This window comes from Oncorhynchus kisutch, unplaced genomic scaffold (genome assembly GCF_002021735.2).
Source record: "Oncorhynchus kisutch isolate 150728-3 unplaced genomic scaffold, Okis_V2 Okis06b-Okis10b_hom, whole genome shotgun sequence".
NCBI lineage: Eukaryota > Metazoa > Chordata > Actinopteri > Salmoniformes > Salmonidae > Oncorhynchus > Oncorhynchus kisutch.
Window position 1 is genome coordinate 2,987,067 of NW_022261983.1, and position 26,825 is coordinate 3,013,891.

Sequence of the window (26,825 nt, forward strand, 5' to 3'; positions counted from 1 at the left end):
TTAAATGACCACATTATCAGTATTAAATGACAAACAGACCTAGTCGTGTCCCAAAGGAGATGAAGAGAAGTGAGTGATCCCAGTTCTGAAGTAACTATAATCCCATTCACAAGGATAGAGCCATACGTGGCTGGTAGTCTGGAATGAATGACTCACCACTATACCATCCCTGCCTCCTTCAAAGACAGCCCTGGAGGTGTGTGTCATATACACACACACACACAACAATCTCTTGTCGCATACACACCTACACACAGTCCAGTCACGACACACACACCTACATACACAGAGTTACTCCACTTGTCGTGCTCTCACCTACACACCGAGAGAAACAGGAAGTGTTGTTCAGACTCACCTACACAGCTAGTTATTCTTTTCATTGTATGGAAAAACATTCACAGCATGCTATTCACCTACCCACACACCCACCCTGTGTTCACCTACCCACACACCCACCCTGTGTTCACCTACCCACACACCCACCCTGTGTTCACCTACCCACACACCCACCCTGTGTTCACCTACCCACACACCCACCCTGTGTTCACCTACCCACCCCCCACCCTGTGTTCACCTACCCACCCCCCACCCTGTGTTCACCTACCCACCCCATGTTCACCTACCCACCCCCCACATTCACCTACCCACACACCCACCCTGTGTTCACCTACCCACCCCCCACATTCACCTACCCACACACCCACCCTGTGTTCACCTACCCACACCCCACATTCACCTACCCACACACCCACCCTGTGTTCACCTACCCACACCCCACCCCCAATCTTCACCTACCCACACCCCACCCCCAATCTTCACCTACCCACACCCCACCCCCAATCTTCACCTACCCACACCCCACCCCCAGTCTTCACCTACACACACCCCCCCACCCCCAGTCTACAACTACACCCACCCCCCCACCCCCAGTCTACAACTACACCCCCCCCCCACCCCCAGTCTTCACCTACACCCCCCCCCCCCCCCACCCCCCAGTCTTCACCTACACCCCCCCCCCCCCACCCCCCAGTCTTCACCTACACCCCCCCCCCCCCCCCACCCCCAGTCTTCAACCTACAATCCCTGGTTTGATTCCTGGCTGTATCACATCTAGACGTGATTGGGAGTCCCATAGGGCGGCGTACAATTGGCCCAGCGTTGTCTGGGTTTGGCCGGGGAAGGCCGTCATTGTAAATAATAACTTGTTCTAAACTAACTTGCCTAGTTAAATAAAGGTTCAATAAAACAATACAACAATGTCTTCAGGAAGCACTGTAACTAGCTGGCTTACAATTTGAGCTACAGAGGCATTTGGTATGTTATGAATTTCGAGATATGAATTATGAAAATATTTCAAGCGAGGGGTTTGTGCACAACCCTGCCTACTACACAAACCTCATCCTGTGTGTTCACCTACACTCACCCCACATCTCACAGTATAACTGAACACATGACTCATAGATTCCCCATCTCCACAGAGTGGGGCTTTGTCCTAAATGGCCCCCTATCCCCTATCTAGTGCACTACTTTTGACCCGAGCCCTGGCCAAATGTAGTGCACTATATAGGGAATATGGTGCCATTTGGGAGCATCCCAGAGCAGTGTCCACCACCTCAACCCCTGCTCTATCTCTGTGTGTTGTTGGTGTAGTCCAGCACTGTTAAATACAATGTGTTTCATTGGTTAAAACATGTTACTATCGATGTTCCGGAACTGATTGTCTGTCTGGCTGACTCATACAGCATGAATGGAGGATAAGTACCTACTAGAATCAGAATCACACACTGGGAGAGAGAGAGGGAGAGAGATGGGGGGCCGGGCCAGAGAGACAGAGATGGGGGGCTGGGACAGAGAGACATAGGGAGAGAGATGGGGGGCTGGGACAGAGAGACAGAGGGAGAGAGATGGGGGGCTGGGACAGAGAGAGAGGGAGAGAGATGGGGGGCTGGGACAGAGGGAGAGAGATGGGGGGCCGGGCCAGAGAGACAGAGGGAGAGAGATGGGGGGCTGGGACAGAGAGGGAGAGAGATGGGGGGGCTGGGCCAGAGAGACAGAGGGAGAGAGAAAGAAAGAGGGAGAGAGATGGGGGGCCGAGGCAGACAGAGGGAGAGAGATGGGGGGCCGGGCCAGAGAGATAGTGGGAGAGAGAAAGAGGGAGAGAGATGGGGGGCCGAGACAGACAGAGGGAGGGAGATGGGTGACCGGGGCAGAAAGAGGGTGAGAGATGGGGGGCAGAGACAGAGGGAGGTAGGGCATCGATTGGGGGACAGAGAAACAATGAAAGAGACAGAAAGTTAAAGAGAAAAAAAGAGGGAGAGACATTGAAAGAGAGAGGGGAGACAGACAGGGAGAGAGAGGGAAGACAGACAGGGAGAGAGAGGGAGACAGACAGGGAGAGAGAGGGGAGACAGACAGGGAGAGAGAGGGGAAGACAGACAGGGAGAGAGAGGGAAGACAGACAGGGAGAGAGAGGGAAGACAGACAGGGAGAGAGAGGGGAAGACAGACAGGGAGAGAGAGGGAGACAGACAGGGAGAGAGAGGGAGACAGACAGGGAGAGAGAGGGGAGACAGACAGGGAGAGAGAGGGAGACAGACAGGGAGAGAGAGGGGAGACAGACGGGGAGAGAGAGGGGAGACAGACGGGGAGAGAGAGGGGAGACAGACGGGGAGAGAGAGGGGAGACAGACGGGGAGAGAGAGGGGAGACAGACGGGGAGAGAGAGGGGAGACAGACAGGGAGAGAGAGTTAAGTCAGACGGGGAGAGAGAGGGGAGAAGCAGAGAGAGAAAGAGAAGGAGGGTGTCAGGTTCCAGGTATCAGGTTCACCCAAAGTGGAATCCAATGGAAGGCTGGGCCGGAGCAGTGCCACCAGATGTATGTACACTGAGTGTACAAAACATTATGAACATTTCCATGACAGACTGACCAGGTGAAAGATATGATCCCTCATTGATGTCACCTGTTAAATCCACTTCAATTAGTGTAGATGAAGGGGAGGAGACAGATTAAATAAGGATTTTTAAGCCTTGAGACATGGATTGTGTATGTGTGCCATTCAGAGGGTGAATGGGCAGGACAAAAAATGTAAGTGCCTTTGAACGGGGTATGGTAGTAGGGGCCAGGCGCAATGGTTTGTGTTAAGAACTGCAACGTTGCTGGGTTTTTCACGCTCAACAGTTTCCTGTGTGTATCAAAGGACATCCAGGAAACTTTACCAAAAAAAATCTGTGGGAAGCTTCAGAGTCAACATGGACCAGCATTCCTGTGGAACGCTTTCAACACCTTGTAGCGTCCATGGCCAGACAAATTGTGGCTGTTCTGAGGGCAAAATATTAGGAAGATGTTCTCAATGTTTTGTACACTCAGTGTACACTGATAGCCAGGCATAATAATGGCCACACACACCCACACACAGTGCACGTGCTCACACACACGGCCGGACTCGGGACACAGCAGAGTGTAGCCTAATGAATATTTCACCGCAGTGAAAGAAAAGAGAAGTTGAGAAGTGTATTGTCTTTCCCAGACTTCTCCATTCAACCTCTGACACAGGAGGGCCAAACATCAAACTACAACCTGCCCTCTCTGGGTCACCACTGACCTGTACAGCCACGAGGGCAGCTGCTTCCTCCTGTCGCTATTTCTATGTGTTTGTGATGAACGGGATGTCCAGCCTGTACTGTAGGTACAGCTAATTACACTCAAAGTAGTCTCTTGTGACGGACGTCATGGAGTAGTGGGAGGTGTGATTCTGGGTGCTGACATTACACTAAAAGTAGTCTCTTGTGACGGACGTCATGGAGTAGTGGGAGATGTAATTCTGGGTGCTGACATTACACTAAAAGTAGGCGCGGGTGAAGGACGTCATGGAGTAGTGGGAGATGTGATTCTGGGTGCTGACATTACACTAAAAGTAGTCTCTTGTAAAGGACGTCATGGAGTAGTGGGAGATGTGATTCTGGGTGCTGACGGACGTCATGGAGTAGTAGGAGATGTGATTCTGGGTGCTGACATTACACTAAAAGTAGTCTCTTGTGAAGGACGTCATGGAGTAGTGGGAGATGTGATTCTGGGTGCTGACATTACACTAAAAGTAGTCTCTTGTGAAGGACGTCATGGAGTAGTGGGAGATGTGATTCTGGGTGCTGACGGACGTCATGGAGTAGTAGGAGATGTGATTCTGGGTGCTGACATTACACTAAAAGTAGTCTCTTGTGAAGGACGTCATGGAGTAGTGGGAGATGTGATTCTGGGTGCTGACATTACACTAAAAGTAGTCTCTTGTGAAGGACGTCATGGAGTAGTGGGAGATGTGATTCTGGGTGCTGACGGACGTCATGGAGTAGTAGGAGATTTGATTCTGGGTGCTGACATTACACTAAAAGTAGTCTCTTGTGAAGGACGTCATGGAGTAGTGGAAGATGTGATTCTGGGTGCTGACATTGTGACGGCCCTGAATTTTTCTGAACCGTCTCAGTGCTTCTCCTTCCAATAGGACGCTTTCCCTTTAATTCCCAATTAAATAGCCAGCATCAGCTGCGCAAAAGTGGGGTTGTGATTGAGACGTGAATGAGGATGTGTTCGTCCCTCAGTTCCGAAGCTTCTCTATTCCATTTGTTATGTTGCTGTTAAACGTGTGTTTTGTAGCCTAAGAGAGTTTACCCAGGATCGGATCCACTCTTTGCGTCCGTGGACTACACCTCTCTGTTCTTCGTGGCCTTTCTCCGCTGGAGATCTGTTGGCGGATTGGATTGTCTGACTGACCACAACCTTTTTGTATACGGTATTTCATTTGTTTTGATGTGAGGTATACTGTGATGATTTATGTAGTTAGTTGTAGTTGAGGACTTAGTAAGAGTTGATACGCTTTAAAGTTCTGTGGTAAAATAATTGTTATATTGATTGTATGATTAATACTGGGTTTACGCTACACTTGAATGAACGGACAAACATTGCGTGACTAAGGTCACGGGAGTTCCCTGAACTCCTTTACCGGGCTGGACTCTTTTTAGGCCCGAGGTACAGGACATTTCTGGAGGAACCAGAACTCATTGTGATATTATTATATGTGTGTGTGTGTAATCATTGGTGTTGCTAATACAACCCACGCAAAAGAATATAGTTGTTTTTGAAGTTCTTTCCAATGTTTTAAGGGTTTATGAAAAGTTTATTTCCATCCTGACTTTTACATAAGTCCTTTGTATTGGTGTAGACTTGACGGACCAGATGGGACTCATTCCCTCCCAAACCAAAAGGAGAAACCAATGTTTTCTCTGGTAGGCACAACCTACCTGGCACCCCTATAAATAATAACCTCAAGTCAAAACCGTTACATAAAAAATGGCACCCCAGATGGGACAGCTCAACATTGAGAACTAACCAAAGCAAATCTTTTGTGTGGAATTAAAACAATGGATTCACCCCAAGATAATGTGCTCATCCATGTCATACCTGTCAATGGGAATACACAGGGCCATTCTGACCATCAAGCTGACAATACATCATAATGTGAATGGAGATAATGGAGTTGATTTGGGCCAGAGCCCTGGGAATCTGAATGCTCGGTCTGGACCACAGGCCACAGGAGGTCTAACCAGTTACTCACTTATTGACATGGATCTGTGTGGAAGTACTTAGCTAGCCCTCCCTCTGACACCCAACCTTCCTCCATTGTCTGGTTTATCTCCAGAGGTTGTAGTCTTACAACTTCAAGGTGACATCCTTGATATTCGTCGAACTCAACAACATCTCCAAACTCTTATCCACCATAATTTCAAATGTCTGAGGGAAGAGCAACAACAGAGTGCCATGGAATTCAGAAACTCACTGAGCACTCTAACCCACATGCTGACAGAGCTCAGTGAGAGTAGAAGACGGGAAATGACTGGTGCCATGGACAGGCAGTTTGACTACCAACGAAACCAACTCACTGCCACTCTCCAATGGCGCCTGCAACATCACACCGAGGTCCTCAAGGACGTTAATTCTGTTTTTTCTCCCCTGGTTAACACTGTAGACCACTTGCAGACAGAACTCTCTAATTGTGTTAAAATGTTGGATGACGTGTCTGTGGACATGGCCTCCATTAGGCACAACTCCTTACACAGAGTTTCTCTGGTGTCCACTTCAGTTCAGACCACTGAGGGCCAAGCTGGCACCTCTGAACAGCCAAGACCAGGCCATGCTGCAGCCACCCCTTGCAGGATGCAATCCACCATGCATCCTGGTGTTCATTTTCATTGTCCGATAACGCCCCCCCCCCCCCCCCCCTCCTCCTCCCCTCTACTTCCTCAATCCCTCCTAGCTCGTTTGTTCATGGTGATTTGAGTAGACGTCATGTGGGGGCGATGCCCATTAAATTGCAATTTCCCACCTTTGGGAAAAAAGATGACAGTCTTGAACCGCTAATGTATCTAGAAAGATGTTGTGACTTTCTTGCCCTCAATCCCCTGGCTGACGAAGAACTCCTTGCCACATTGAGGAATGTGTTGCATGGGACAGCTCGAGACTGGTGGGATGTGGCACGTCTCACCACTACCTCCTGGGCTGACTTTGAGGCCAAGTTTTCCTCTGCATTTCTGTCTGAGGACTACACAGATGAGCTGGCAGACAGAGTCAGGAATCGAGTGCAAAGCGAGAAAGAGAGTATCCGTGACTTTGCATACGGTTACCACTCCCTGTGTAGAAGGTGGAAACCTGGCATTGAGGAGGAAGAGGTCATTAAATTGATCTGGAAGAACATCAACCCACTACTAGCCAGTCAACTCCGAGAACGAGTCACCACTGTCGATGGACTGGTTCGCTTGGGACAGCAGTTTGAGAAGGATAGAGAATGCCAACAGCAATATGACCAGAGAAAGAAACAGACACCCAAACAGTTACCCAAGACAGACTATCAACAACAGCTAGAGTCTCCAGCCAAGACCCCTCTCATGTTCTGTTGGAGATGTAGCCAAAAGGGACATTCTTCAGCTACATGTCCAAGACCGTATCAAGTAAACCCTTCCAGAAACCACCAATCACAACAGGCCAACACACCTAACTCTCTTCACAGGAATCACCATCCTACTCTGGGTGCTTTAACCAGAGCTGAAACCCCAAGAGTCACTGCCTACGCCCCCCCCATCGACATCCCCTTCCTTTCAGTTAATACCGCACCAACTGGTGTTACCCCTGTCCATAGGCCCATGGACAGGAAGAGCCATCCTGGATACCGGGTCATCCTACACACTGCTCAATGAGAAACTGTGGAAGGAGGTTAAAGGTCCACAATACAACTTGAAGCCGTGGACAGAAGGTCCACTCTATCTGGCTGATGGTGAGGCTAAACGACCACTTGGATGGAGTGAGGTAGAGTTCCGCCTGTGTAACCGCTCCTATATGATTCCTTCTGTTATCCTACAAACCAAGAACCTTGCTTTTCCTGTCGTGTTGGGAATTGATTTCATGTACTTCAGTGGGGTCCAGATTGATATCGCACACAATTGCTACTGGTTTCCATACAATCCGAGCAATAAGCATTTCTTCCAATCAGAAGTTATGAAGTCACATGATTGGGGATCAAATGGGGCAGTCTTCTCTGCCATTGCTCTGGTACCACTAACCCTTGATAATCCTTCTGACGATCTCCTTTTACAGGCTGTGAGAAGAGCTCAGCTGGAACAGCCAGAGGACGTCATGGAGTAGTGGGAGATGTGATTCTGGGTGCTGACATTACACTAAAAGTAGTCTCTTGTGACGGACGTCATGGAGTAGTGGGAGATGTGATTCTGGGTGCTGACATTACACTAAAAGTAGTCTCTTGTGACGGACGTCATGGAGTAGTGGGAGATGTGATTCTGGGTGCTGACGGACATCATGGAGTAGTGGGAGATGTGATTCTGGGTGCTGACATTACACTCAAAGTAGTCTCTTGTGACGGACATCATGGAGCAGTGGGAGATGTGATTCTGGGTGCTGACATTACACTAAAAGTAGTCTCTTGTGAAGGACGTCATGGAGTAGTGGGAGATGTGATTCTGGGTGCTGACATTACACTAAAAGTAGTCTCTTGTGAAGGACGTCATGGAGTAGTGGGAGATGTGATTCTGGGTGCTGACATTACACTAAAAGTAGTCTCTTGTGACGGACATCATGGAGTAGTGGGAGATGTGATTCTGGGTGCTGACATTACACTAAAAGTAGTCTCTTGTGACGGACGTCATGGAGTAGTGGGAGATGTGATTCTGGATGCTGACATTACACTAAAAGTAGTCTCTTGTGACGGACATCATGGAGTAGTGGGAGATGTGATTCTGGGTGCTGACATTACACTAAAAGGAGAGCCAGGGTAGCGAGGGTTAAATCACATGTCACATCGAAGAGGAACTGGCGGCCCCAGGACCAACTGAACACAATGGAGGGCTTCTCCATGTCTTTTAGGGGGTTTAAGGAGTCTGGCTTCAATAGCTGTTTCTGCTTTAGTGAAATGGGATGGAGGGATCCTGCATATCTTTACATTAACTTGGACTTTCACTGCTTGCTTGGTTCTATGTAGCATTTTGCACAGGGAAAACAGGAGTTGTTTGACCAGAGTTATCTTCTCATCCTCATAAATACACACATGTACATGTTATAGCTTGCACAAGTTTAAACAGGAGACAGAGTCTCTCTGTTTGTATGCCTTCAGCCAAACCAATGCCAGCAGGTGTTTAGTGGCTAGGCTTCTTACCATAAATTTCCATTCAGCCAGGATCGGGAAGCACAAACAACCTTGGATTGGCCTTTTGCACTTTGAAAACCTACAACTTTGACTGATGGCTTTGAATACATGCAAAAGCAAGAGTTGGTTGAGAGCATTGCTAGAGTGTAGGTTGAGCATTAGACACGCATGGCGTGACCCACAATGCATTGTAACTACTTTACACCTGCAGGTATTGCCAACACTTCTCTGTCATTCAAAACTACTGTATTTTAGCTTAAACAACCTCCAGGCTAGGCCCAGCCCTGTCCTACTCTGTCCTACGCCCAGCAGCCCCTTAGTGGGACAGAGGCTCCCAGACGCAAGGGTGTCCAACAGTCCGGGAATGTATTAATATAATGTATTACTATACTATATTACTATACTGTATTAAAATACTATACTGTATTACTATACTGTATTACTATACTGTATTACTATACTGGCTCAAGGGGAAATCCTCTTATCCACGGTCTTATACAATGCTATGATCTGTTATACTGTACCATACAGTAACACCTTATCTTATCCTACCATATCCTCTTATCTTATCCTATCCAATACAGGTTTCACAAATATGAGGAGGCATCAAATACTGTATAGACAACTTTTAGGGAATTAGGATGTGCTAATGGTTTGATGTGGCTTGTAATCAGTAAGTGCTGTTATTAAGTGTTTATTAAGTATTGTTACGGTGTTATATAGGTGTTATTAAAATAAACATCTTATGTGCAGACAGGAAGCACATGTAAACATCAGCCAACTCTCCTGTTTACACAACTGACAATGGAGAAGGACTGAAATGATCCAGAACCACAGATAAGGTCAGGTACTTAGTACTACACAGTCACTAGCTATCAGTTCTGGGCAGGTAGCAAGTAACTGTATAGTACTAAGTATCAGTTCTGGGCAGGTAGCTAGTAACTGTATAGTACAAAGTATCAGCTCTGGTCAGGTAGCAAGTAACGGTATAGTACTAAGTATCAGCTCTGGTCAGGTAGCTAGTAACTGTATAGTACTAAGTATCAGCTCTGGGCAGGTAGCTAGTAACTGTATAGTACTATGTATCAGCTCTGGTCAGGTAGCTAGTAACTTTATAGTACTAAGTATCAGCTCTGGGCAGGTAGCTAGTAACTGTATAGTACTAAGTATCAGCTCTGGTCAGGTAGCTAGTAACTGTGTTGTACTAAGTATCAGCTCTGGGCAGGTAGCTAGTAACTTTATAGTACTAAGTATCAGCTCTGGGCAGGTAGCTAGTAACTGTATAGTACTAAGTATCAGCTCTGGTCAGGTAGCTAGTAACTGTGTTGTACTAAGTATCAGCTCTGGGCAGGTAGCTAGTAACTGTATAGTACAAAGTATCAGCTCTGGTCAGGTAGCAAGTAACGGTATAGTACTAAGTATCAGCTCTGGTCAGGTAGCTAGTAACTGTATAGTACTAAGTATCAGCTCTGGGCAGGTAGCTAGTAACTGTATAGTACTATGTATCAGCTCTGGTCAGGTAGCTAGTAACTTTATAGTACTAAGTATCAGCTCTGGGCAGGTAGCTAGTAACTGTATAGTACTAAGTATCAGCTCTGGTCAGGTAGCTAGTAACTGTGTTGTACTAAGTATCAGCTCTGGGCAGGTAGCTAGTAACTGTATAGTACTAAGTATCAGCTCTGGTCAGGTAGCTAGTAACTGTACAGTACTATGTATCAGCTCTGGTCAGGTAGCAAGTAACTGTATAGTACTAAGTATCAGCTCTTGGCAGGTAGCTAGTAACTGTATAGTACTAAGTATCAGCTCTGGTCAGGTAGCTAGTAACTGTATAGTAGTAAGTATCAGCTCTGGGCAGGTAGCTAGTAACTGTATAGTAGTAAGTATCAGCTCTGGTCAGGTAGCTAGTAACTGTATAGTACTATGTATCAGCTCTGGTCAGGTAGCTAGTAACTGTATAGTAGTAAGTATCAGCTCTGGGCAGGTAGCTAGTAACTGTATAGTACTATGTATCAGCTCTGGTCAGGTAGCTAGTAACTGTATAGTAGTAAGTATCAGCTCTGGGCAGGTAGCTAGTAACTGTATAGTACTAAGTATCAGTTCTGGGCAGATAGCTAGTAACTGTATAGTAGTAAGTATCAGCTCTGGGCAGGTAGCTAGTAACTGTATAGTAGTAAGTATCAGCTCTGGGCAGGTAGCTAGTAACTGTATAGTACTAAGTCTCAGTTCTGGGCAGGTAGCTAGTAACTGTATAGTACAAAGTATCAGCTCTGGTCAGGTAGCAAGTAACGGTATAGTACTAAGTATCAGCTCTGGTCAGGTAGCTAGTAACTGTATAGTACTATGTATCAGCTCTGGTCAGGTAGCTAGTAACTTTATAGTACTAAGTATCAGCTCTGGGCAGGTAGCTAGTAACTGTATAGTACTAAGTATCAGCTCTGGGCAGGTAGCTAGTAACTGTATAGTACTAAGTATCAGCTCTTGGCAGGTAGCTAGTAACTGTATAGTACTATGTATCAGCTCTGGTCAGGTAGCTAGTAACTGTATAGTAGTAAGTATCAGCTCTGGGCAGGTAGCTAGTAACTGTATAGTACTAAGTATCAGTTCTGGGCAGATAGCTAGTAACTGTATAGTAGTAAGTATCAGCTCTGGGCAGGTAGCTAGTAACTGTATAGTAGTAAGTATCAGCTCTGGGCAGGTAGCTAGTAACTGTATAGTAGTAAGTATCAGCTCTGGGCAGGTAGCTAGTAACTGTATAGCTCTGACTGACCGTGTGTACAGAGGAGCCGGAGGAGGCGGAGAGGGAGGGCGAGTGCTGCTTGCTGCCCGGGAGGACACTCCTCTTGGGGAAGTCGCTATAGTCAGGAGGGGGGAGGACCATGGAGGAATCATCTGTCTCTGTGTCCTGGTGGAGCAGGTTCACCACGCTCTTACTGCGCATGGGAGGAGCCCCCACACTGTGGAGAGAAAGGGGGAGAGATAGAGAGAGAAAAGAGAGAAAGAATGAAGGAGAGAGAGGAGGGAATTCTGATCAGCAAAGGTCATCAGACTAGGAGAGTAGAGGAAACACTATGAGACAACAAGTCTGGATGAAACCTTTGTGTGTGTGTGTGTGTGTGTGTGTGTGTGCGCCTGCCTGCCTGAGTGGTCCCCTTACCTGTTGTTATTCACTATTGGCTCTGAATATGCCCGGCAATAGGATGATGGAAACCATCCCCTCCTGGAACACAGACAAACAGAGAGAGAGAAAGAAAGAGAGGCAGGTGATTACACTTGTATACTACTCCCATCTCCACAGCTTTTTCCTACAGGCCCCTGAATAACCCGTCCACACTGAAGTACACAATCCCCTGGAACCTGCTTCTCTACACACCACTCCATCATGCAGTAGCTTAATAGAATCCCCTTTTCAGGATTCTGTATCTTCAACCTCTCTATAGCTGTCTAACAGGTGGTGAGATAGAAGTGAGGCCATTATGGTAAAATAAGGTAGATAATCATCATAGGCCTCTGAATGGACAAATCATTGACTCCATACAAATCCCTGTGAGAAATGTTTATATTTGTTCATTTGTTCACTGGGCTTCAGAATGGGCAGCTGGGTGTGGCCAGTGTTTAACTAGAGTACATAAAGGCTGGGGTACTGTATCAACTTCCAGCTTCCCTGTTAAAAGCACCACAGTGAACCATCCTGTAGGGTTTAGGTAGTGATCACATTTCACTAACCTGATCTGGAACCAGGCCAACATTTCACAGTCACCTGTCTCTCATTCTCTCAGTCTACTGTCTCAAAGGGTATCAAATAATCATAGATTACAGATTTGTGTCATATAGCCTTGTGAACATAATGAATATATGATTCATTATTCATGTTTTCACAGGATATTAATTAAATGTATTTCATTTCTGTCCATGACACTCTTCATCACACTATGGTGGTGGAGGGATACATGTGGATGTTATCAGTGTGTGTTGCTAGGTGACTGACCCAGATCCATCACTCTGGCTGAGGTGTGACAGATAGGTGTCTCATCAACTCAATGACATCACACTGCAGGGACCTCCACAAGAACCCTACACTGTATCAATGGCACATATCTAGGTAACATCCCAAAAGCCACCCTATTCCCAAAAGCCACCCTATTTAGTGCACTGCTTTTGACAATATAAGAGTCCATCATCTGTAGAATCTGTAAAGAACATGTACAGCATCACGTCAGGAATACAACACCTTTATAAAGTTCATTTTGAGCCTTGATCCAGCAAAAACATCAGATATTCATTTGGCTGTAATTCTCTCCTTTCTCTACTTCTTTCCCCCTATCCCCCCACTCCTCCCCTCCTGTCTCCTCTGTGTCTTTCTGCCTCCAGCCATGTGCTGATTGTATTCCCCAGTGTGTGCCGGCTCCCAAGCAGCTCTTAACGATCCCAGAGCACGGCGCCCAGCCAGCCCCACCTGGAGTGGTCCAGTTAAGGGGAGCTCAATCAAATCAACATCTAATCAGGACCGGAACTACCACATGCACACAGCAGCTGGCGGTGTGTGTATAAATGCATGTGTGTGCGTTAGGGCTGGGCGGTATACCATATTTTACTATATGCAGGTATTGATGCACGAAACGGTTTGGGTTTTTACTTTACCTTCTATAACAGTATTTGAATGTTTGGTTTGTAAAATGTGATATGCCGTATGTAAAGTCCATTTTTATAGTTTACTCTGCTACTTGAGTCATCCCTCTCTTCTCTCTCTCTCTCTCTCTCTCTCTATGCTGCTTAGCGACATAGTTTTTTTGGAATTGTTAGTTAGATTCCTTGTTCGTCATTACTGCATTGTCGGAACTAGAAGCACAAGCATTTCGCTACACTCGCATTAACATCTGCTAACCATGTGTATGTGACAAATACAATTTGATTTGATTTGATTTGACCTTAGTCCCACCCCTTCACTCAAGGAGCGCATTTGTTGTTGCTTGACCACGAGACACTTTCGTTCAGTCTGCATGGTCAATGCAGCACATGCAACAATGTTGATGACAACGATGTTGTTTCCACTTTGATCTTAATATAAATCCACAAGCGTTCTATAATTACAATATTAGTTTGTGTTTCTTACATCTCTAACTGCTAGTTTGTATTTTCTAGTTAGCTGGCGAGCTAACTAGCTAATGAAAGTACTGAGTCAGTGCAAATGTAGCTAGCTAATACAGCCTGATACCAGGACTGGTGGAGGCTTAAATCAGCATGTTGTTTGTGCAACAGTATCTTCTAAATCAAAGAGGAATAGGCGAAGCATGAATATGTTGGCTACATGAATAAAGTTTTAATGTAGCCAAAGATCATATGGTCCCCTAGGAAACACCGAACATCACTTTGGTTCCTACCCTGTCACAATAACTCATCCATGGCATTTTCATTTGTTGTCATGTCCAACAACACTATTATGCCCACTATCATTTATATTCTAACCATAGAATTAAAATAAACATTCTATTTCCATGATTCCAAACGTTCGCCCAAGGGTTTTGAACTAAATCGCAATTGCAACATTTGGTTAAAAATAAGGCCTAGTATTTTTCCCCATATTGTGGCAGTGTGGAAATGATCTCAAATGAGTGCAGGGATGCAGAAATGGATGGAAAATAATACAAAATGATTTTAGGGTGAAGTTGAATTGAACAGTATAAAACAATCCAAATGGAGAAAGACCCATTGAAATGATTTAGAATATATGTGTTGTCATTACGCACTACTCATAAAGAAAATATAGAACTTTTATTCATCAAAAACAGAAAATACTGTCAAAAATGTGAAAAATAATATGACATTTTGGCCATATTGCCCAGCCCTAGTGTGTGTGTGTGTGTGTGTGTGTGTGTGTGTGTGTGTATGCATCACCGTATGTGTCTCTCTAACTTACTGCCTGGTTTTCTCCAGTTCTCCGTAGAGCCATCCGTCCCTCTCATCAGGTATGAGCAGGGTGATGATGTCTCCCTCGTCAAAGCTGAGCAGCGTAGAGTTGGTCCCAGAGGTGTGGGGGAAGATGGTGCGGACCCTGGGTCTCTTCACAATGTTGTTGAGTCCTGTGGCCACAGACACTGACCTGGGACCTAGACCGCCACTCTCCTCCCCTCCATTGTCCCTGTAGTCTGGAGAGAGAAGGGTTAATATACAGACATGTACACAGGTCCATGCATGCACCCACATACAAACACACACACCAGCGATCAGCGGAGGACATGCGAACACACACACACACGCATACGAACACACACACACGCACACACACACACACTACCTGTGCCACTCTCAGTCTCTCTGGTAACTGAGTTTGTTGTGGGTGTGTCCTGCGTGAACATACTGGCCAATGGGCTGGTCTGAGCCTTCAGTGCCGGGGCAGGGGGTGGAACTGTGTCCCGGAATATGGAGTTGCTCTGACCATAGGAAGTGGAACACAGGAAGGGGATAGTATGAGTGCTAGAATGTACAGTTGTTAGTAGTTAACCTGCCATTGGTACATTAGTAATTAACCTGCCATTGGTACATTAGTAGTGAACCTGCCATTGGTACATTAGTAATTAACCTGCCATTGGCAGTGGTACATTATTATTTTTGTACCTTTATCTAACTAGGCAAGTCAGTTAAGAACAACTTCTTATTTACAATGACAGCCTAGGAACAGTGGGTTAACTGCCTGTTTCAGGGGCAGAACGACAAATTTCTTCTGGTAGTGGTACATTAGTAGTTAACCTGCCACTGGTAGTGGTACATTAGTAGTTCAACTGCCACTGATACATTAGTAGTTAACCTGCAACAGGTACATTAGTAGTTAACCCGCCACTGGCAGTGGCACATTAGTAGTTAACCTGCCATTTGTAGTGGTACATTAGTAGTTAACCTGCCACTGGTACATTAGTAGTTAGCCTGCCACTGGCAGTGGCACATTAGTAGTTAACCTGCCATTTGGAGTGGTACATTAGTAGTTAACCTGCCACTGGTAGTGGTACATTGGTAGTTAACCTGTCACCGGTAGTGGTACATTAGTAGTACAGGTATTACAGGTTTTTACCATTTCATTATTATGATTAAATTAGTGAAGCCATAGTGTCATCACAAGGTATCTGTGCTGTGTTCTCTCGCTCTTTCACATTGATTCAGAATTAGATATTCTAATTAATAAATTGTTTTCTAAATGGTTAATGAATGAGTGACTGCCTTCTCACCCTACTGTGTCTCTGGGAGATGGGGGAGGCCTGGGGGGTGATGGACACTGGGGTGCGAAGACCCTCAATCATAGACATCACGCTCTCGGGCACGTTGGTGGCATCGCCACACTTGTCCTGCCAGGTGGGCAGCTTCCCGAAAAGCATGTCTCTGGCCTGGTGTCAGAAAAGGAACAGCAGCAGTCATAGTACTGTAGAATGGGAGCCTTGGATTTGTGATTTGGTACCCCACTAGACATTTGTATAATAAACGTGGTACACAGATGGTGGTTATGGTAAATTCATGGAAATAGTCAATGCGATCTGGTTCCAATTCCACCCCTAGCCTCTAGCCCACATCCCCTTAAAACCCCCATCATTTTAATGGATTGAAATCATGTTCAGGTTTTCTACTGACTGAGAACCTAGGAGGCACTGTAGCATAGTTCCAATACCTTGTCGTGGAAGGCAGCGATCTGATAGGAGAAGGTGCAGTGTTTGTCCACCAGGAAGCAGAAGCGTCTCTTCTCCTCCAGCAGAGCCTCCTTGCAGCCGTCGGCGATGAACTTCTGCATGTCCATCTGCCCTGACCTCAGCGTCTCCAGGCACTGCACAATACAACAGGACAATGACATGCTGTTATCTCAACTGCAACGACCAATCATACGCAAATATCTTGCTGCACTGACCAATCACATGCTCTCACCTCACTGCAAAGACCAATCACATGCTCTCACCTCACTGCAAAGACCAATCACACAGTTGTGTCTTGCCACATAGACATAGCTCAGCCAATCAGAGCTGCCTAGCACTGTAGGTATCAGGAAGTGAAAGGGCATTGTGAAGAGAGGAGCAGAGATATAGGCTGGCTGGACATTCTAATCTCTGTGTGGCAGGTAGAGACAGAGATACAGAGAGGTATTGTAGGGATACTGTACAAGGGAATGGAATGGGTTTTATTATCCAACATGGCTGACAAAGAAGAATAGATGAGGGCTAGGGAGATGACAGTAGTAGACATGCTGACAGAGAATAATAGATGAGGGTTAAGGACGAGCAGCAGCAAGATATACTGTGTGTCTAGGAGTCTGAAAGTACATTCAAACTAGACACGTGAGCTGGACAAGGTCAGTCGAAACACAGTTTGTATGAGTTTGTTTTGTGTGTCTTTTGCTGCATTTACATAGGGAGCATTTTTGGCACTAACTGGTCTTTTGACCAATCAGATCAGCTCTGAAAAAGATCTGATGTGCAATGATCTGATGTGATTGGTCAAAAAGATCAGAATTGGGCTGCCTGTGTAAACGCAGCCTAGGAGTCTTATCTGAAGGCACATTTAAAAACTTGGCACAGGATCTGAACAAGGTCAGTCGAAACATTTAGTTTGTATCGCTGAACGCTGAATAAAAAAATGTTTAGTGGGAGTGAACAAAGAGCGTGCAGACAATGACACAACCTTCTTTTTTGTGTCTTATCTTCCATCACAGACATGGGCCACTCAGAGGTCAGGGATCAGAGTCTCTGATCTATGTGGGTGTGAATGGCTCTGATAACTTTGTCATTATGGCTAAGTTTATGATCTCTCTACTCGTTTTCACTGTGTTTCTGTAGCTGGCAACTGTCAATATTTACAATCAATACAGTTCTATTGATTTGATTGGAAATGGAACTGAATGGGAGACCAATGAGCATACAGCAGAGTGAGTTGCGATGTAAATATTGATCCTTGCTATCTGGGATCGTTGCTACGTCCCTACCCCATTGAAGTTGACATGTAAAATGGTAAGGGTTAAGGTTAGGGTTTAGGGTCGGGATGTCCCAATGATCCCGGATAGCACTAACCTGTAAATACTTGGTACAACAATGACAAAAACAAAGACTAGTCAACAGACGTGTAAAATGGATGCCACTATGTGTTGTACCAAAGTAGTTTATCTGCTGTAGACTGAAGTATAATAGCGTTCTTTAAAGTGTGTGCACTAAAACATATGACATTGTTGTAGATACAGAGGAAAGATTATCATTGGATTTATTGTTGGGATGAGTATTGAGATGATGTGTGTGTAGTTCATTAGAACTAAGACATGCATGCTATTGGGTCCTTGAGCCATATCTCTTAAATTGACCTTGGTATTTATCTTGATTACATTTCATATGATCATACAATGTCCCTGCAGCTCAAATCAATCTAGGTACATGAATCTGTAAGGAGAACACAGAAAAAAAGAGCATTGATTCATTGAAGATTTCAATCAAAGAAAGCTTGACTCAGTTGCTTACATGTGACATAGCAGCCAGTTTGCAGTATGGGTCTTGGGAACTCATTCACCCAGAAACACCTGGCATAACAACAGACTTGCACAAGTGACAGGTGGCTAGAGATACACACACACACACACACACACACACACACACACACACACACACACACACACACACACACACACACACACACACACACACCCCCCACCCTCCCACAGTTGTCATGGTAAACAAGAGTGAGAGCGGCCAGTGAAAGTAGTCATGTTGGTGGGTCCTGTTTCACTGGGTTTAGCCCTAGTGGCAGAGAGGTTAGAGCAGGGGGCTAGGAGCCAGAGGGTCGTCTGTGAAAATCCTGAATTTGAAGGAGAATCTGGTGGGGAGGGAGCTGGCAACCGAAGGGCTGCGGGTACGAGTATCCTAGAGCCAACCCTGTGTAAAGTCAATCCGTTTCAATATGCTGTTTACCTACTTACCTAACACACACACAGTTAAAGGTGGGAGACAGACTAGGGCTGCACAAGTGAGATCCCCATCTCGTCATCACAACACTGCAAAATCACCTTGCAGCCGTACAGCACAGTATGTTACCTGTAACAACACCATGTGATAACACACGATTCAATGTAATCTACCCTCCACACACTCTTTCACCAGCTTCCTGTCCCTATTGGAGATCTTGAGTCAGAGGAAATGGAAAAAGCCTTCCTATGGTAATTTGTTGTGTTCTCCATCCAATTACAGGTCTGTATAATGAATTCAGGGTTTTGTTCAGGTCAAAAGTAGTTTACTATAACTGGAATAGGGGGTCATTCTGGATTGGTGTGTATTATTAGGTATTACTGCACTGTTGGATTGGTGTGTATTATTAGGTATTACTGCACTGTTGGATTGGTGTGTATTGTTAGTTATTACTGCACTGTTGGATTGGTTTGTATTATTAGGTATTACTGCACTGTTGGATTGGTGTGTATTATTAGGTATTACTGCACTGTTGAATTGGTGTGTATTATTAGGTATTACTGCACTGTTGGATTGGTGTGTATTATTGTGTATTGTTAGTTACTACTGCACTGTTGGATTGGTGTGTATTATTGTGTATTGTTAGTTATTACTGCACTGTTGGATTGGTGTGTATTATTGTGTATCGTTAGGGATTACTGCACTGTTGGATTGGTGTGTATTATTAGGTATTACTGCACTGTTGGATTGGTGTGTATTATTGTGTATTATTAGGTATTACTGCACTGTTGGATTGGTGTGTATTATTGTGTATTGTTAGTTATTACTGCACTGTTTGATTGGTGTGTATTATTGTGTATCGTTAGTTATTACTGCACTGTTGGATTGGTGTGTATTATTGTGTATCGTTAGGGATTACTGCACTGTTGGATTGGTGTGTATTATTGTGTATCGTTAGGGATTACTGCACTGTTGGATTGGAGTGTATTATTGTGTATCGTTAGGGATTACTGCACTGTTGGATTGGAGTGTATTATTGTGTATCGTTAGGGATTACTGCACTGTTGGCTTGGTGTGTATTATTGTGTATCGTTAGGGATTACTGCACTGTTGGCTTGGTGTGTATTATTGTGTATCGTTAGTTATTACTGCACTGTTGGATTGGAGTGTATTATTGTGTATCGTTAGGGATTGGTGTGTATTATTGTGTATCTTTAGGATTTACTGCACTGTTGGATTGGTGTGTATTATTAGGTATTACTGCACTGTTGGATTGGAGTGTATTATTGTGTATCGTTAGGGATTACTGCACTGTTGGCTTGGTGTGTATTATTGTGTATCGTTAGTTATTACTGCACTGTTGGATTGGAGTGTATTATTGTGTATCGTTAGTTATTACTGCACTGTTGGATTGGTGTGTATTATTGTGTATTATTAGTTATTACTGCACTGTTGGAGCTAGAAATATAAGCATTTCGCTGCATCTGCGATCACATCTGCAAAATATGTGTATGCGACCAATACAATTTTATTTGGTTAAAGTAGTGCACTATTTAGGCACTAAGGTGTCATTCTGGTCAAAACTTGTGCACTATCAGACAAGGCAAGTGTATGCACATAAGAGCACACTCAGTCACACACGAGGACAGTAACACAGCGACATGCATACAGGATCTCTCTCAAAAAAGAGGCCATTTTGCTTCACAATTTCCTAATTTCCCAGACCCCACCTCCTAGACTTCCTACAAGAAAAGAGACACACCATTGTTTGGGTCACCTGTGACAACGCTGGCCTTTCCCATAACGTCAGCTCCTCCTCATCATGGGAGCCATAACGTCAGCTCCTCCTCATCATGGGAGCCATAACGTCAGCTCCTCCTCATCATGGGAGCCATAACGTCAGCTCCTCCTCATCATGGGAGCCATAACGTCAGCTCCTCCTCATCATGGGAGCCATAACGTCAGCTCCTCCTCATCATGGGAGCCATAACGTCAGCTCCTCCTCATCATGGGAGCCATAACGTCAGCTCCTCCTCATCATGGGAGCCATAACGTCAGCTCCTCCTCATCATGGGAGCCATAACGTCAGCTCCTCCTCATCATGGGAGCCATAACGTCAGCTCCTCCTCATCATGGGAGCCATAACGTCAGCTCCTCCTCATCATGGGAGCCATAACGTCAGCTCCTCCTCATCATGGGAGCCATAACGTCAGCTCCTCCTCATCATGGGAGCCATAACGTCAGCTCCTCCTTATCATGGGAGCCATAACAATCACCTCCTCCTCATCATGGGAGCCATAACATCACCTCCTCCTCATCATGGGAGCCATAACATCACCTCCTCCTCATCATGGGAGCCATAACATCACCTCCTCCTCATCATGGGAGCCATAACGTCAGCTCCTCCTCATCATGGGAGCCATAACGTCAGCTCCTCCTTATCATGGGAGCCATAACAATCACCTCCTCCTCATCATGGGAGCCATAACGTCAGCTCCTCCTCATCATGGGAGCCATAACGTCAGCTCCTCCTCATCATGGGAGCCATAACGTCAGCTCCTCCTCATCATGGGAGCCATAACGTCAGCTCCTCCTCATCATGGGAGCCATAACGTCAGCTCCTCCTCATCATGGGAGCCATAACGTCAGCTCCTCCTCATCATGGGAGCCATAACGTCAGCTCCTCCTCATCATGGGAGCCATAACAATCACCTCCTCCTCATCATGGGAGCCATAACATCACCTCCTCCTCATCATGGAAGCCATAACATCAGCTCCTCCTCATCATGGGAGCCATAACGTCAGCTCCTCCTCATCATGGGAGCCATAACGTCAGCTCCTCCTTATCATGGGAGCCATAACAATCACCTCTTCCTTATCACGGGAGCCATAACAATCACCTCCTCCTTATGATGGGAGCCATAACAATCACCGCCTCCTTATCATGGGAGCCATGACGTCACCTCCTCCTTATCACTGACGCGTGCGTGTGGAGCTATACTGCAATCATTGTCCCTCCATGTATTGAGATAAAACCACAGATAAGGTATCATGCCCAGGGACCTGAAACTCGACCAGGATAATTCAAATATTCCTGTGTGTGTGTGTTCCTGCGTGTGTGTGTGTGTGTGTGTGTGTGTGTGTGTGTGTGTGTGTGTGTGTGTGTGTGTGTGTGTGTATATATATGTGTGTGTATATGTTCGAGTGAAACAGGGGTGTGAAATGTAATAAATGCAACCATCCTGGTTGACACAATACATCTGTCAAGGCTAAATAATGTCTGTTGCTATGGACACATATCTTTAGTTCTGTGGAAACAGGTAGGAAAGAAAGGCGAGAAAGAGAGAGAGCGAGGGAGAAAGGGAGAGCGCGGGAGAGGGAGGGTCAAGAATCCGAGAGAGTGCGGGGGGAGGGGGGGGTCAGGTAAATTACCAGTGTAATTATTGGTCAATGAAGAGACAGTTCCCAGGAAGTGTTTAGCTGTACTGGTGAGTCATCTACAGCTAAGCCCCTGTGTCTCAGCCCAGACGTCAGGCCATCTGTCTGTCTGCCCCAGAGAATGACTGGCATACAGACAGAACGACACTCAGATCACTAGGGAGTCTGACTCAGAACACTGATCCCTCAGAAGCCTGAACAGACAGCAAAACAGGGAGATTGGCCACATGGAGAGAGAGAGACCAACAGAGAGAGAGGAATGAGAGAGAGAGACCAACAGAGAGAGAGGAATGAGAGAGAAATGAGAGAGAGTAATTGAATTTTATTAGGATCTATTTTAGTTCTTATTTGGACTAATCTCCCAAAAGACCTTAAATATTCAAATACAACTTATAATACAATCACATTTTCAGGTATACCACACTGTTACAAACAGACATTATACACTGACATATTGACCAGATAAATACTCTAACAGTCTGAAAGGATAGATTGATTCCTTCATCTACCAAAGTCCTGCATAACCTTCCAATGTATTATATTTAAATGGTTCTAAAGTATTGTTTGAATATATATACTGACATGTTTCTGGTTTGCTCAGATTAATAATTACATTTATTTATTTCTCTCTTTATTGCTCAGTCTGGATAACACACACAGTTGAAGTCGGAAGTTTACATACGCTTAGGTTGGAGTCATTAAAACTCATTTTTCAACCACTCCACACATTTCTTGTCCAACAATTATTTTCACTTATAATACACTATTACAATTGCAGTGGGTCAGAAGTTTACATACACTAAGTTGACTGTGCCTTTAAACAGCTTGAAAAATTCCAGAAAATAATGTCATGGCTTTAGAAGCTCCTGATAGGCTAATTGACATAATTTGAGTCAATTGGAGGTGTACCTGTGGATGTATGTCAAGGCCTACCTTCAAACTCAGTGCCTCTTTGCTTGACATCATGGGAAAATCAAAAGAAATCAGCCAAGACCTCAGAAAAAAATTGTAGACCTCCACAAGTCTGGTTCATCCTTGGGAGCAATTTCCAAACGCCTGAAGGTACCACGTTCATCTGTACAAACAATTGTAAGCAAGTTTAAACACCATGGGACCATGCAGCCATCATACCGCACAGAAAGGAGACGCTTTCTGTCTCCTAGAGATGAACGTACTTTGGTGCGGAAAGTGAAAATCAATCCCAGATCAAAAACAAAAGGACCTTGTGAAGATGCTGGAGGAAACGGGTACCAGAGTATCTATATCCACAGTAAAACGAGTCCTATAAAGGCCGCTCAGCAAGGAAGAAGCCACTGCTCTGAAACCGCCATAAAAATGCCAGACTACGGTTTGCAACTGCACACGGGGACAAAGATCGTACTTTTGAGAAATGTTCTCTGGTCTGATGAAACAAAAATGTAACAGTTTGGCCATAATGACCATTGTTATGTTTGAAGTAAAAAAGGGGGAGGCTTGCAAGCCGAAGAACACCATCCCAACCATGAAGCACAGGGGTGGCAGCATCATTTCCTGGGGGTGCTTTGCTGCAGGATGGACTGGTGCACTTTACAAAATAGACAGCATCATGAGGACGTAAAATGATGTGAATATATTGAAGCAAAATCTCAAGACATCAGTCAGGAAGTTAAAGCTTGGTCGCAAATGGGTCTTCCAAATGGACAATGGCCCCAAGCATACTTCCAAAGTTGTGGCAAAATGGCTTAAGGACAACAAAGTCAAGGTATTGGAGTGGCCTTCACAAAGCCTTGACCTCAATCCCATAGAAAATGTGTGGGCAGAACTGAAAAAGCGTGTGTGAGTAAGGAGGCCTACAAACCTGACTCAGTTACACCAGCTCTGTTAGGAGGAATGTCGTGGCAGAATCAGAATCCTTTAGGTCACATTTATAAATTAGATGTTTTATTAATTTTCATAAGTATGCTTATGTGGGAGAAAAGTTACTTGGGCCCAGAGAGGGGAGAGGTCAGGTTAGTCTCATCTGTGAATGTGTCTAACTATTCCTAAACCATGTGAAGGGATGGTGTGATTAATGGGGAACCAGTTAGGTGGCTCCACAATGTCTGTGTGCCAGTCACTTCTCTCTGTAAGCTTGTCCAGGAGGGGTTGTATTTTTATGGGCGTATCTAGAAATTGACAATTGATATATGCCATTGGATGAGGTAATGTCTGGGTCCTAAGTGGTACCAAGAACGAGATAAGAGCTTCGTTTAGGAGACCAAACTGAACAATAATTTATAGATAATGCTATAAATTATGGGATACTCTTATTTCTGGTAAAAGGTTCTTTGTGTAATGTTCCTAAGATCTGTTATTCGTCATGTGAGTTTTGATGGGTGGGTCTTGGCTATACATGATACTAAGGACTATTTTGTAAGCACTCTCAGAGAATTCATTTATGGACGCTGAATTGATCTGAGAGTCACAGGGCTATGGTGAAGCTCATATAATTAAAGATGGACTTTATGATAACTCTGACTTGTGTGTGGTTTGCTCTCTCATGATTTGGTAATACAGGAAATTTCCACGACAGGAATTTGCCAAAATTCACCCAACTTATTGTGGGAAGCTTGGGGAAGGCTACCCGAAACATTTGACCCAAGTTAAACCATTTAAAGGCAATACTACCAAATACTAATTGAGTGTAGGTAAACTTCTGACCCACTAGGAATGTGATGAAAGAAATAAAAGCTTAAATAAATTCATTCTACTATTATTCTGACATTTCATATTCTTAAAATAAAGTGGTGATCCTAATATATTAATATATATATATATAGACTATCAACAATATAGACTGAACATTCATCGATATATATATATATATATATATATATATATATAGATGAATGTTCATTTGCCCATCATTTACAGATGCATCTAAATGCGTTTCGTCAATAAAATATGAATATTATTTATGTTGACCAAGTTAAAAACCTGATGTGTTTTGTTAGGAAGGCTACATACATTAACCTGAGCTATATGCAGCCCTTTTCTTGTCTGGGCGTGTGGGTGGGAGCATGGGTGGGTGTGCGTGCAAGTCTCTGAGCCTGGGTGCAGTCTGTTGATAGTCTTGTGACCAAACCAGGGATCTGACTCTGACTCTGTCGACAGTTGTCCGGTTATATTAGAGCTGGTCCAGGACCAGATTCTGGGGTTCTACTCTCAGAGTCAATGTTAGATCTACTGTAGCCTGGTCCCAGATCTGTAATACCAATATTTATCTATACAGATGAGCCATCTCTTAATTTGACCCTGCTTCTCACAGCAGGAAAATAATCCTACAGCAACAGGTAATATGAATTATTATGTGAAATATAAGTGATGGACATTTTTGTAGGGGTTGACACATTTTTGTAAGGGCAAATCAAGTCTGAAATGTTAAAGTGGAAACTTTAGAAGCCTTTTTAAACCTTAAATACAATTAAACTACAATTTGTATGTCCTGCTGCGCAGGGAAATTCTCCGTGACAGAGTGATCAAATTAAGATAACAGATTTGTAAGTCACTGTTGCACAGACCTACTGTAGCCTGGTCCCAGATCAGCAGGTAAAACAACTCATCTGAATATTGTTATCATGCCGTTTCAACTTCATGTATCTGTACTGCACATGCCTCAGTAGGTTAAAGCACATACCTAAGATCAGGGCCCATATTCACAATGAGTCTCATAGTAGGAATCTAGGGTCTAATTTCGGTCTTAAATCATAATGAATCTGATTATATATGGACAGGGGGGACCTGATCCTAGATCAGCACTCCGACTCTGAGTGCTTTGTGAATACGGGAAAAAGCTAGTTTCTTCTCACAGCCGCTGTGCCCCAGCTGGGGTGAAGCGCCCTAGAGCCTGGTGAGAGAGACTAGGACCAGGCTAGCGTGTGGAATGCCCCAGAGTCTGATGAGAGAGACTAGGACCAGGCTAGCGTGTGGAGCGCCCCAGAGTCTGATGAGAGAGACTAGGACCAGGCTAGCATGTGGAGCGCCCCAGGGTCTGATGAGAGAGACTAGGACCAGGCTAGCGTGTGGAGCGACCCAGAGTCTGATGAGAGAGACTAGGACCAGGCTAGCGTGTGGAGAGCCCCAGAGTCTGATGAGAGAGACTAGGACCAGGCTTGCGTGTGGAGCACCCCAGAGTCTGATGAGAGAGACTAGGACCAGGCTAGCGTGTGGAGAGCCCCAGAGTCTGATGAGAGAGACTAGGACCAGGCTAGTGTGTGGAGCGCCCCAGAGTCTGATGAGAGAGACTAGGACCAGGCTAGCGTGTGGAATGCCCCAGAGTCTGATGAGAGAGACTAGGACCAGGCTAGCGTGTGGAGCGCCCCAGAGTCTGATGAGAGAGACTAGGACCAGGCTAGCATGTGGAGCGCCCCAGGGTCTGATGAGAGAGACTAGGACCAGGCTAGCGTGTGGAGCGCCCCAGAGTCTGATGAGAGAGACTAGGACCAGGCTAGCGTGTGGAGAGCCCCAGAGTCTGATGAGAGAGACTAGGACCAGGCTTGCGTGTGGAGCACCCCAGAGTCTGATGAGAGAGACTAGGACCAGGCTAGCGTGTGGAGAGCCCCAGAGTCTGATGAGAGAGACTAGGACCAGGCTAGTGTGTGGAGCGCCCCAGAGTCTGATGAGAGAGACTAGGACCAGGCTAGCGTGTGGAGCACCCCAGAGTCTGATGAGAGAGACTAGGACCAGGCTAGTGTGTGGAGCGCCCCAGAGTCTGATGAGAGAGACTAGGACCAGGCTAGCGTGTGGAGCGC

At 45.3% G+C, this 26,825-nt stretch overlaps 1 protein-coding gene across 1 annotated transcript in view; it reads right to left on the bottom strand.

Annotated features, from left to right (window-relative positions):
* The window catches only part of baiap2l1b (BAR/IMD domain containing adaptor protein 2 like 1b), a 78,887-nt gene that overhangs the window by 6,779 nt on the left and 45,283 nt on the right, over positions 1-26,825 (bottom strand). Inside the window, exons 7-12 of the mRNA XM_031813945.1 lie at positions 16,353-16,505; positions 15,919-16,074; positions 14,994-15,129; positions 14,616-14,844; positions 11,856-11,918; positions 11,469-11,655 (exon numbers count right to left, since the gene is read on the bottom strand). Of these exons, the coding sequence (XP_031669805.1) occupies positions 11,469-11,655; positions 11,856-11,918; positions 14,616-14,844; positions 14,994-15,129; positions 15,919-16,074; positions 16,353-16,505 (924 nt within the window). The remainder of the gene's footprint in view (positions 1-11,468; positions 11,656-11,855; positions 11,919-14,615; positions 14,845-14,993; positions 15,130-15,918; positions 16,075-16,352; positions 16,506-26,825) is intronic.